The following is a 13987-nucleotide window of genomic DNA, read 5'->3' on the forward strand; positions in this document are numbered from 1 at the left end:
TAACCCGAATTTTTTTTTCGCTAAATATTAAAAAAATTATAAAAAACAATTTAACAATTTAAAACAATTAAAAAACAACTTTGGAAAAAAAATGATTTACCTAAAATATATAAAATTTTTATTTTGAAGTATAATTTGGTGAAGGGTATATAAGATTCAGCACAACCGAATATAGCTCTCTTACTTGTTTAATCTATTTTAGTTGACTTTGAATAAGAATCATCAAGCAAGTATCCAGCAGTTAAGCAAGTAATCAATGTATCCCATATAGACGGTAATTGTCACTAATGTGTGACCATTTGGGTCATTTGGTATGTATGTGATCTTTGTAGTGCAGAGATATGTCAATTGGTTACTTTATGCATCCCATGTAATTTATAGTAAAGACAATTGTCAGTTAAGTTTCTCTAAGTAACCTAATGTTAATTTAAACGATTATTTGGTACTGCACTTTAAAAAGTAGTTGTCGGAGGAAGAGCTTGTAAACAAGCTGTAGTTCAGCACTGTTTACACTAGTTCGGCACAGTCCCCTAGAACTGCAGGGAAGTCAATGTATCCCTTATAGACAGTAATTGGCACTAATGTCTGATCACTTGGCAAACTTCAATTGATATATTTTGGGTCATTTGACACTCATGAGCTCTTGGTAGTGCAGAGAGAAGTCAATTGGTTATTTTATACATCCCAGGTTATCTAGCGTGAAGCCAATTGTCACTTAAGTATCTCTAAGTAATCTAGAGTGTAGTCACTTTAAACTTTTTGTGACATCCCAATTATACTGACATCCCATATAACCTAGTGTGAAGTCAATAGTCAATTTTGTGTATCTAAGTAACCTATAGTGTAGTCACTTTAAACGTTTATTTTGTAAAGCACTTTAAAAATGTTTCTTGGCTATTGGACTATATGTGAGATGTCTTTTTAACTGACTATTTTGGTCAATTAACTTTTATTGCACTAATTATATAGCGGTTCAAGTACCAGTTAGGTAGCTAGTAAGTTAAGTGACTCTATGTAACCGGTATGTGAATCCAATGCGTTGACTACTTTGGACCAGCTTTCAAACAGTTTCATTGTAAGTAATACAAAAGTGTCAATTGCGGACATGCACATGTTAAAATAACTAGTCATGTAGCTAGATATGTAACTAGTTGTTGCCCTAAATGATAAGTAAATTTACTTGTTCAGGACAGTCTGCTAGAACTGCTGCGATAGTTTTCGTATTGCTTAGGAGTCACGTACACACAGAAAACAGATTGGTTGGAAATCGGTTGTCATTGTTAAAATTTTACTATGTAAAGGGAATTTCTATTACAATTATAAAATATTATCAAATACAACAGAATTTAAGTTCTTATACCTGTAAATAGGTTATTGTCATGGAATCTAGGTATCCACAATAGCAAAGTTAGTTACCTCAACCAATTCGATTTTTATTAAAATTGTTCTGACTAAATCGAATATGACGACTGAATTAAATTTACCATTATAGTTTTCAATACCAACAATATGATGTTTAGAATAAATATACTAGGTACAGCAATAGTTGTTTAAATATAATTCAGTTGTAAACGACAACAAACATTTGAAAATAATTCGGTGCTCCCAATTTCCAATAGGAAATTGTGGCAATCATTAGGTGGTTGATAATAGTATGACATATAAAATTAAATAAATAAATAAAATTAGTTAAAATATTTATTCAACAAATATGTACGAATATTTTGGAAACAATATAATTACAATAAATTAAATTATTATATTAGAGAACATTTATTAAGATCGGACATCTCCATAAAAGTGTAAGTTCAGTACATATTATTTATACTATATTCTAAGTTGACTCGTTAAAAAATTGTGTGTATTATTTTCAGGATGGTAAACTAATGGAATTACGAATAGAAAGCCTAGTAGCAGACACTTATTCGCATCTTTGCCAAAAATTTGTAGACGATAATTCTTAGTGCAATAACTAAATTGTACATTGAAGTTTCATTCCAAAATATGTACATTTTGTGTGTTAAGACGTTCGTGGAAAATTCGTCACCGTTCCAAATATTCTTTCAAATCCAAATATTTAATGGACAGCATTGAAACATATTAGCAAGATTTGGACATCAAAAAAGAAATATTTTCAAAATAAAGTGTAAAATGTAATATTTTTCTTATTGTACTCATAATAAAAATAACAAATACAAAAAGTGTGTGAAAGGAAAAGTCAAAAATATTTACATTGATTGTTTCTACTGCTACATTCAGTTATTATAGCCGAATTAATTTTCATCCAAAGCAGTTGTGTCTACCGAAAATATTCAGTAGTTCCAACTGATTTATATGAATAGTACATACAACCGACATAATTCGATTGGCGACAAATTCGGTTGCAACGACGAATCTGTTTTCTCTGTGTAGGCATACTTCCTCCCGATGAATGCAATACGAACTAGTGCCGCAATTATATTTTTCATTACTAAAATACGTTTGGCGAATCTATTTCATATTGCTGTGCTACAAGAGATAATAAATAAACCAAACCTATATTTAACCAAAAAGCTGCCCGTAAAAAGAATTACGTTACAATTAGAGATGCCACCGGGGAATCCCGGGAGTCTCGGCATTTCTTAAATCCAGAAGCCCAAGATTTTTCATGCATTTTGACATTCTACATTCCGGAATATCGCAAAGTGATGTTCAGTAAAGTTGTTAAGCTCAAAGTAGTTAATAAAAGAAAGCGGTATCCATGAGTGGGCCCTGGAAAATCAATTTTTCAAAATTAATTGCTAAATAAAAAATTTACTTTCAATTGTAAAAACATAATTATGTACGTTTCTTTCTTATAATTAACGGGATTTTGATTTCTTTATCAAAACCCCAGGATTTTCAAAAATCAGTCCCGATTGGCATCTCTAGTTGCTAAATTTATTCTGACAGAGATGTATTTCCCAAACTACAAATCTAAAACTAATTGATGGAATAAAACAATTAACATTTATTTAGCAATATTTTCCTTAGCAGATATTTGAAAAGTAAACAAATTTTTTTTTTTTTAAATCAAACAAAATTAATAAAGAAACAATTAATAATGATGAGTGGAAAAAACTAAAATTATTGGGAAATACATTTTTGTACGTTCTTATTTTTCACTAGAATTAATAAATTATTAAATACATAACGCAATTAAAAATATTTTTTTGTAACTTTTTATTTGTTTGTACCTAATCATTTTTAAAACGAAATACTACAAGTAAATATAACTACATGCTTAATGTAATTGTTATTGATTTTTCTTAAATTAACTGTAATAAATGGAATTTTCTGATAAAAAGTAAAATTAAATACAAATTTTAGTTATTTTTAGTTGTATAGTAATTACTTGTACATAACTACATATACAAAGTAATGATAGCTATTTTTGTATTAACAAGTGTGGTGATAATTTAATAAATACCTGGGTTTTGGAAAACTTTCACGTTTTGAACGTCTCCTTTTCAGCCATATACGTTTGCCCACTTTGACGCGCATTGTTAGGGATATATTGTTGCTTATGTGGCTAATCTTGGTAACCCTTGTAGTGAACAGTTGTTTTAAGCTAACAAAAACAACAATTAAAAAATTTGCACGAACTCTCTTCTTCTTGCTCACACGTTAATGGAGAGTTTTACACCAGAGAAAGAGAGAATAATTGTTAATAACGTTATAATACTCAATGATAGTGATCAACTTATTGTAGTTGTTGTTGGTTTTCTTAGTAAATCACAGTAAAAATAAATTTATTAGCATAAACATGGAATGCTGTTGTAGTTGTACTTATGTAGTTGTTGTGAGTAAAAATGAGAGCGAGAATAGTTAAATTAGAGCCCGCGTAATTAAAATGATTTAAAATGTTTGTAAGATATGCTTCGTTGCTAATTTAATATTGAATTAAATTATCTTTTGAGTTTTATATTGAGGTTTTTTTTTATTTATTAAAAACAATTCTTATTAATTAAGAACGATTATTTCTTAATAAATGTTTATTTTTTTCGTTTGTTATTTAGTTAATATTTAATTTATTGGTTATTTAAATAAAGCCAGGTACTATTAGTTGTGTTGTGTTGGTTACAGCACTTTTTCTTTTTTGTTTCTATTTGTTTTTTGTTAAAAGCTTAAATTTGTTTTCTTAATGTTAAATTTATCACATTAAGAAAAAAGAATTTGTGTGGAATAAAAACACAAAAATTACGTCAAAATGATTTCAATCTTAGTATTTTTTTTTAAACCTTTCTTTTGTACATTTTTGTTTTCTTCTTTTCCGTTTCCTTTTACGTTTTATGTAAATTTTTTTTATTTTATTTCTTCTAAATTTTGTAAAGTCTCTTCGCCACCTCCTCCTGCTTGTTAGGTGGGGGGTTTAAAACATTTCACTTGAAATTATTTCTTTAACACTTTTAACCAAATATTTTTTATGCAAATGTGTTTTACTGTTAAGTTTATTGCAGAATTTGCTTTTATTTAAAATTCATATTAAAATGTCACTCATACGCTTCGTTGGCCATTAAATATTTTTATTTTTGTTTATGGCTTTTGTTTCTTTTTATTATTTGAACATTTTCTCTTTAATTTTTGTTTCTTTTATTCTTGTATCCAACCTATAAGGAAATATAAAATAAATATTTCACTGGTTTGTTTGGTTTGTTAAAAGTAACGCTTTCGTTACTTTTATGGTCTTGTTTCGGCCAGCGTTTAATTGAAAATGCCGTTCAATTGCTGTTGACACGTTTTCATTACTGGCCGTTGCTGGTTGCCTGGCTGAGTTTGTCTGTATCGTTTAAACTTAAAAGAGGTGTATAAGAAAATTAGTTTTTTTTTTCCTTCTATACATTTCCATTAGTTTTATTTATTTCATTTCTTTGTGTTTTTTTTTACCAACAAATCAAATTGTTTATTTGTTTTTATTTTTTTTTTACTTTCTATTGTTTGTCTGTGTATATGTATATTGAAATTTTCTGTTTAATTTCAAACAATGTTTATTAACCCTCTAGTAAATGTAGTTGATGTATTATTTTTTTAAAATAAAATTTTGTTCTTTTCTAAAAAGTTTATGTTTGTTTATTAACTCAATATTTAATAATTTATTTTTGAAACCATAAATAAATATTAAGAAAAATGTTTATGAAAACATGTCAGATTAATTAATTTTGTATATCAAACATTTTATGTATAATTGTAATACAAATTCAATGTGAATTTAAGCAAAATCATATACAAATATTAAAAATCTAAAATCTTTAAGAAAAATTAAACATGAAACTCAAATCTTTTCTTTTTAAATCCTAGGTAATGTATCTAAGATATTATATACTTGCATCTCTATAAGAAATCTTTCCAAATTAATTTTATTTTGGTTTATTTTTCAATTTCCCCCCAGGATTTATATTGAAATTGTTCTGGGTATTATGTTCTCATGCTCTCAGCATCTGTCTCCTGTAGCGTTTGACAAATTTAACATTGTTATTTAAAACAAATCTTTTATTTTATCATTCCATTACACATGTAAATACAGGTGTATGTAAACATATACTTGTACCAAAACAAACAAAAGCCTGTGTAAACATGTAATAAAGTAATATTTGTGTTTGACAGATATATTATTGTAAACAATCTAATGTAAAAATGTACGAATGTACAATATTCATGTGTATACTAAAGAATCTTTTGTAAAGTATTTAAAGTACTTGGATTTTCTCACCAAAATTCCACACTAGTACCTACGATTAATTTTCAATAGCAAAAAATCAAACAAAAAGTTACAAGTAAGTGTTGCCAAAAGGCATTATATGAGTTTTAAGATCATTGTATCATTGTATTTAAGGTATTTTTTTCATATTACCATTGTATTTTCACCTGTGTTTACTTTAAAGAAATTGTATGTATCAATAGGGAATTGTTTATTTTTTTTTACAAAAATATATCTCAAAATCAATTCAATTTAAGATATTACAAGTAAGAGTGTTTCAATTGCTTGTGCCGAATCTTGTATACCCACTATCAATATTTTCATCATAATCAACATATTTATGACTCCTCAAACAGTATTCCGGTGGGACTTTGTATGGGAGCTAGGTGAAATCATGGACCGATATTGACCATTTGTAATACAAAAAACCTTATCAACAGATAGTATTTGTGGAAAAGGCCAACCAGCTATCTCCTTTCATCTGGGCCCTATCGTATTTTCAACAGACGGACAGACGGAGCGACATTGCTAGATCGTCTTGGGACTCAGATATAAGTTCGTGGGTCTGTGATGAATATTTCGATGTGTTACAAACAGAATGACAAAATCAATATAACTCCAATTTTTTTTGATGGTGGATATAACAAATTATAGGTATTAAGGACTATATATTTCTAAGTACATTTATAGCTACAACACAAGTAAAATGTAAAAGAAACAACTTCCCAAAATATATTTTATACATTAGGCTAGATTCAAACAATTTGTAAATATTTCCATCTTAAAACTAAATTTTGCAATCCCTTTAAGTTTTGTATTTCTCAAAAAAACTCATATTCAGCTCATGAACTGCTAGAGTTAGAACTTTTTAGCAATAGTTAAGGTTATATAAAATTGTAGCCACCCTACTATATAAACATATATTTCTCAATTTTGCTGATGTGTCTATTTAATTATCTATTTTTCCTTAAGTACAATTGTTTCTTTTTTCTAGATTTGTTGTAAAAAAGTAAAAGTTTGTCATTACTTTCACCCATTGAAATGAAAATTTCAAAAATAAATTCAATAAAATACATAATATTTAATGATATTTAATAACAGTCAATATAAAGTATATTATAATAACTAGAAAACATTTAATTAAATGGGTTTTTGTAATATTGAAAACTAAAGTAATTGACAACACTAGACTACAAAATATAAACAAATAAAAAATATTCCTCAAAGGAGTAGAGTATTAGTGTATATTTATCAAAAGTAGACTTTTGGAATTTTTATCTTATTTTTATGTAAAAATATAAATATATTTCATCGATTTCAAAAGTTGGTTGGTTAAACCGAACCATGATCAATTATTTTTTGTTTAAAAATAGGGATGAAATAGATTCGGCCGAGGATGACGCTACATGCCATAGGGCGGCCGCAACCGTAGATTTATTTACTTGATTTCGAGAAATGGACCTGTCAATTAGTTTCCAAGGTCGTGCTATTTGACACCTCTCGATTATTTCCTGTGGTTAATGCTGATAAACCAGCCTCAATTGATGCCTTGTTCATGTTATGACATATGTATGGCCAGTAATGCTCAAAAAAGTGGCCCAAAATTGGACGTCTAGAAAGCGCTTCGTCAGTCGTTCTGTCGATATGCCCGAAATCATTTTCAAATATTAATGTCATTAATCAATCTTTGAAATTAAAAATGTTTGATTAAAAAATTTTTTTAATTGGAAAAATTTATTGATTTTTTTATACAATTACAAGTTCTATCGGACTTAAAATATCACCGTTTATTCGGTTGCCAGATTTTTTATGAGAATAGCTCTTTTTTTAAAACTTTTAAAAGATAAAAACAAAATTCGACTTTTCTATTTTCTGAGATAACGTAATTTTAAACGAAAAAGTAAATTATTCGATTAGAATTTTTAAAAATGTTCACAAATGTTATTTTTGTGACTTAACGCACTTAGCGAATACCAACGCACAGCACAGTGTAATTATTCATTCATTATTGTCACTGCGAAATTTGACCCAAAGGTAAATTGGCTTCAAGCAAATATTAAAATTATTTATTAATTTATAGCAAAGCCATTTGAAGGTTAAGGCAATATGTTGCCTTAACCTTCAAATGGCTTTGACATCTCAAAGGGTCATTTGAATAGGGTCAATTCGATAGATGGCACGTTGGATTACATTGCTTTATAGAGATTTATGAGTGTTGAAAAAAATTTGGAATTATGACCTCTAGATGTTTTTTCTGGTCACAAGAATTCTGTGTAATGTACAATGCGATACGCACATTGTTCTTGAGTCAATCAAAGCTTTCGAGTGCCTTGTTTTATTAAAACTCTTTTATCAGCCTAACCACAAAAGACTTAAAGTCTATTTTAAGTCCATAGAGTTGACTATTATTTTAAATTTCGTACCATAAAACAAATTTCAAATATAATTTAAAATGTTGTTTTATTATTATAAAATAAGCTTTATGTTTTGAACTTTTATGTACATTTTGTTTTTTTTTTAATTTTTTGAAATTCCTTTTTTTATTTACATTCATTAAAAAATATTTTCATTTATTTGAATGTATGAGTTGGAAAAGTTTTTAAAGCTTTTCTATGGTACGAAAAAAACAAAAGATCTATTTTAAACTAAAGTCGACTTTAACAAAAATTAACTTTAAAATTTCTTTTATAGTTAGACTGTATTTGAAATGCTTCAATCAATCTGATTTATTTACTATTTAAGTGAACGAAAATAGAACATTTATGTATGGGCCGGTACTTATATACACTTCAATGTACATATATTTTATAGCTTTTCGACAGAGCTCAAGAGGTGATTTTCGGTTTATGTCAATATTTTTCATTAGATTGACGTTCCTTCAATTTGATTTTGAGGACACTAATTCCGAAGTCAATGTGCAATAATAGTATTAATATTAGAATATTATGACTCAGATCAAATAATATGTGGTGGATGTTTTAGCGAAAGCAAATAACTTTACAAAGATCAAAGGTTAAGTTTTTAAGTAGTTACCATTATAAACAAATACAAATACATTGAAGAATTATGTATGTATGTATGTATGTATGTCTAATAATGAATCGAGATCAGTCGTAGAATACATATTCTCCATATTAAGAAGTTGATCGACTATTTATATATTCAAAATACGAAGGCTAACGAATCTTAATAAAAAGAAGATCACAAGATATTTTTGGGCAAAAGTGGATTTTTCTAAATCTGCCTATCTTGATCTGTATACAGCAAGATAGGCAGACTTCGTGACTTCTATAGACAGACGGATCGATAAGCTAGATCGTCTTAATAAGACCCGAGTTTATATATACTTTTCCACCAATATTTCGATATATACCCCAATATACCTCCATATTTTTGAAGGTGGGTATAAAAACCGGATTATCAAACTAATGGGTCATTGAACTAAAGTCCCAAAAATTGTATTTTTTATATTCAACTTTTAAATAAGACTATTCTGTTTGAAGATTGAAGCTGCATTTCGATTATCACATGTAACCAAAAATATTTTTTACAAGAAAAATGTATGCCAAATAACAACTTTAATATGAATGGATGACATGAATTCTCCCTGTGGTAATCTCTCAAACATAATTTCTTGCAGTGTAATGCTGTGGTAAATACAGTCAAAGGTTGTACGACCTCTATTTATATTTATAATTGCTAGTTTTCTTACAAAGCCTACAGAATGGGATAAATGCCCTACAAAAAAAGAAAATTTATAGAAACCAGGACGAAACAAAAATTGTTGTGTTAACACCCGCATTATTTTGTTAATTCAACTTTTTTTTGGCATTTGTTGAGGGAGTCAATTTTCTAGCCCATACTCATTCTTAATGATGATTTTTGTTGTTGTTTTGTTGTTGTTGTTTTGTTGTTGTTGTTGTTTTGTTGTTGTTGTTGTTTTGTTGTTGTTGTTTCTAGTGTCATTGTTGTTGATTTAATACAATAACAAATTGCCTTTAGAGCCATCATGTAATGAATTCTTAAGTGGTTGGAGAATTAACAAATATATACGTACATTTACCAACAACATCATGCCGTAACCAACTACAACATTTCCAATTATATTTCAGAGGTTTCCAAGTGTATATCAGAAATGTCCACCATGGCTACTTAAGTACAAAAATGGTAAAATTTTTTAATTCTATGGAGAGATTTTTTTTTCAATGTTTAAATAAAATTATAAATTTTGTTAGGCGATAACTCAAAAAGGCTTAGTCTGGTATTATTAAAATAAACTTTACATAACCTTCAATCAGTTTATATATTGCATTTTAATCGGCTTAATGTTTCGAAGTAATAATAACAAATTTAAGCAAAAAATATATTTTTTAGGTGAAAATATCAAACTTTTTTGTTTTAAAAAAATCATGAAAAATCGAAAATGGCAAAAAATATTCAGGTTTATTAATTTATCACAAAGCCACATGTAATAGAAACCAAATGAGATATCGATCATAAAAATCCATGGATTTTTTTAGAATTTATTCACAATTAAGTGAATTTGCTTATTTTCACAAAATTTTAGATTTTTGTTTGATATATATAAAATTGAGAAGTTAATGTTCTTCATTCGATTAACTGAATTTTGAAAACATTTTCCCCATACTATTTAGAAATTTTCACATATATATTTCGTTTCAATTGGATCAGTAGTTTCGGAGTTATAATAACAAATTGAAGCAGAAAATATATTTTTTACGTGAAAATAGCAATTTTTTTTGTTTTAAAAAATCATGAAAAATCGAAAACGACAGAAATTGTTCAGATTTATTGATTTATCGCAAAGCCACATGTAGTAGGAACAAAATGAGATATGGATCATAAAAATCAATGGATTCCTTTCGAATTTATTCACAATTAAGTGAATTCGCTCATTTAGTTTTAGTTTTTTATTTGGATTATATAAAATTGAGTATTTAATATTGGTCTTTCGATTGATTGAATTTTGAAAACATTTTCCCCATGTCTGGAATTGAATTAGAAACTTCTGAAATAAGAATTGAAAATACCAAAGGAGGTTTCTAAAATACAATTGGAAAATTCTGATCTACATAAAGAAACTCCTGAAATACAATTAGAAATTGGTGAAATACAAATGGAAATTTCTCAAACATAATTAAAGTTATCAGAACTACATAATAATGGAAATTTCTGAAATACAATTAGAAAATTCTGAAATACAAATGGAGACTTGTCAAACATAATTGAACATTTCAGAAATACAAATGAAAATTTATGAAATTCCATTGGAAATTTCAATTAGAAATTTCTGAAATACAATTGGAAATGGTGTAAACCACAATGACGAAATAGAAAGTTGTATTTTGTCGTACATATTCCAAATTTGTTTGATTTTGATGTCATCATCATAAAATTAATGTAAGAGTAGTATGTACATGTATTTTCACTTTAACCACATTTTCCTTCACGGATAATGAAACATTTGTTACAATAGTGCGTGCGTGTTTTCCTGTTCCTTTCGTTCTTTCCGATTGAAAACTGAAAATACTGTCACTCTGTATCACCAGCAAATATTTGATGACATTAAATTCTTTTAATATCATTTTGTCTTGCCGCTTGTCAGTAAGAGTGAGTGTCTAAGTAAGTATGTATCTGAGTGAGGCTTTGGGTTTGAGTGTGTCAGTACTTTAGCTGTCTTTCATTTGTTTGTATATATGTAATAATATTTATTTTTTGGAAATTATAAGGGTAAAATATCGATTATCCTTTGAATATTTAATATCCTTAATACGAGTTCGATTAAGTATCTATTGCTTTTACTCATAATTATTGTAATGTTGAAGTACAGCGTATTTGTATAAAGTAATTACACGCAGTCCTAGTGCTACTCTCTTGTATACAACTGTCATCAGGAAATGAGAAAACTTTTATTTTATTGAAAAACATTTACTTAATGATATCATTTATCGATAAATTCAAATAAAAACTAATTGTATTGTTAGCTAACGTTTATGGAATACTGCAACCCTTTTAATCGTTTGTTTGTCTATTTGGTTTTAAGGGGGTTAAGAAAACGTGCGCCATTACTAGATAGCAATTATAACGCTCAACGTTTTATTAATCCACTTATGTACATGGAAAGGGGTCTTTTCTTTTTTAGTATAGATAATATATTTTAATCCAACACATTGTTTTGTAATCCAGTTGGAAAATTCACGTCCCTACTGACTTGTTTACTTGTGTTTATATGGAAAAACTATTGACAATTCTGACTTAATTTCCAAATTCGAAATATTTCCAAATCTCTTTCCATTGAAACATTTTATGTCATTTTGAAACAGACAATATACCAGGTGGTTGGTTAAATTTGCAGAATATTGGGTATAATTGAATAATTTATAGCTAAATCTTTCAACATTTTAAAGGAATTTACTCATTGTCCTCCTAATTACAAAAATTTTAGAAAAATAATATTAACATTTTAATTTAAAATCTCATAAATATTATAGCTCTTATTGAAATACAATTTTTTTGTTTATTAATCCTTCGAAAGCAAACTTTGCATAAACCTTTGATATAATAAAAATTTCCTTATAAATAAGAAGGGTACATGTTTAATTTATCACAGTTAAGCAATTTTACAAAGATACTAATATTTCACTTTCGAATATTAATAAGATGAATTCATTAGTACCAGCTCACTAACGGTTATCACAAGACCCAAAAAATATTTTAGTAAACATCATAAAACCATAAAAGACCAAAAGATATGAGCCTGAGAATATGATCACTTTTTTGCAAAAATGACACCGAGGACCCAAATCTTTGGTGGCCCATAAAAAAAAGTGCATGACTTTGAGCAAAACTGAGAGACACGGATCTTTTATTGGTCCGTACATGGTTATATTTCCATGACTTAAAAAGTTACACACAGTGAAATAAACCAAGTTTTATTACATAATTTTTTCCGTGAGTCGCTCTAGTACACATTTATTGCTAAATTAATGTTGCCAATACAAATACTGTTGCCTCGAGCTAAAATCGAAAAAATAATAACTCAAATTTTAAGCCTGCATATTAAAGCAAATTTCCTGTCAAGCATCATTATTATAAATGAAAGCAAATCGTGATAAATTCTTAATTTTTGACATCAGCTCAATCTTTACATTGAATAAAACTTAATGAGTTTTTATGTTTACAGCATACATAAGTAATTTTAGAAAGAGTTGATATTTTTCTTTGTTGCTCGCCCCCCCATAGAAAAGTTGTTAAGGTCTTTCTAAGCATGTTTAGTTTGTTTGTTCAAAGAAAATTTCATACCACAAGATAGAGCAACATGTAAACAAAGAACAACATCATTATTATAAATTTATAATGAACCATTTGAAGCATCAACATTACCACCACCACACAAATACCATTATTGTTTAGCCACAAACTAATATACAAGCTACACCCAGCAGTTCTAGCTAGTGATTTTAACCATCATAGGAATGTCCTAGGCAATTGACCCCACATAAATTATATGACTATCCAATATACTTTAAAGTGACTAAATCCTAGATTACTGGGAGACACTCAAGTGACGACAGAATTTCGCTAGTTTACCTGGGATGTATAAAGTAACCAACGACTTCTTTTCCAGTTAATGCAGAACTGCTGGGCAGCAAACGGTTTTTTATATAAACATACATAGATGTAAGTACATGTGTCCCATATTTATGTATAACATAGCCATACACTTACGTTCACACGTGTTAAAAAGTCGACATTTAAAAAAATAAACAACATTTAGCAAACTTTTATTTTTGGCATTAAATATACACCAACACTCTCATATATACCTACAAGTGGCGATAAATTGAAAGTACTAATTGCACCAAAGAAATTTTAAAAAGGTACATTTATCCGTCCCAGCTTACTTTTTCATACATCATTATAAAATAAGTAAAGACCAACATGCATAGGGTAGTATTAGAAGCACAACTGAGAGTAAAAATAATACCTCTCTCTGAAATTGTTGTCTCAACAAAATACATTGATTTACATGTATTTTGTTGTTGCGAGACTTAGGTTTTTGACAACAGACTTAGTTTTGTTGACTCTATGCCTACAAGTATTATGTCAAAATTCTGTTCGAACATACGTAATTTGTAATGAAACCAGTTGACATTTGGAAGAAATGAGGATAAGTTATTGTAGTAATTGCATAACATATTTTACAATGTTTAATCTGGGATTTCTGCATCAAATACACTGGATGTAGGG

The 13987-nt window shown here is 28.1% G+C and overlaps 1 protein-coding gene across 3 annotated transcripts in view; it reads right to left on the reverse strand.

Moving 5' to 3' along the window:
* The window catches only part of hoe1 (hoepel1), a 188308-nt gene that overhangs the window by 105030 nt on the left and 69291 nt on the right, over positions 1-13987 (reverse strand). Inside the window, exon 2 of one of the 3 annotated variants that reach the window (XM_065499783.1) lies at positions 3449-4628. The exons of 1 other annotated variant lie outside the window; for it this stretch is intronic. In XM_065499783.1, the coding sequence (XP_065355855.1) occupies positions 3449-3522 (74 nt within the window). In that variant the 5' untranslated portion in view covers positions 3523-4628. Of the gene's footprint in view, positions 1-3448; positions 4813-13987 lie in introns of all 3 variants that reach the window. One more of the 3 variants, XM_065499784.1, reaches the window with a different exon arrangement.

This window comes from Calliphora vicina, chromosome 2 (assembly GCF_958450345.1).
Source record: "Calliphora vicina chromosome 2, idCalVici1.1, whole genome shotgun sequence".
Classification (NCBI taxonomy): Eukaryota; Metazoa; Arthropoda; class Insecta; order Diptera; family Calliphoridae; genus Calliphora; species Calliphora vicina.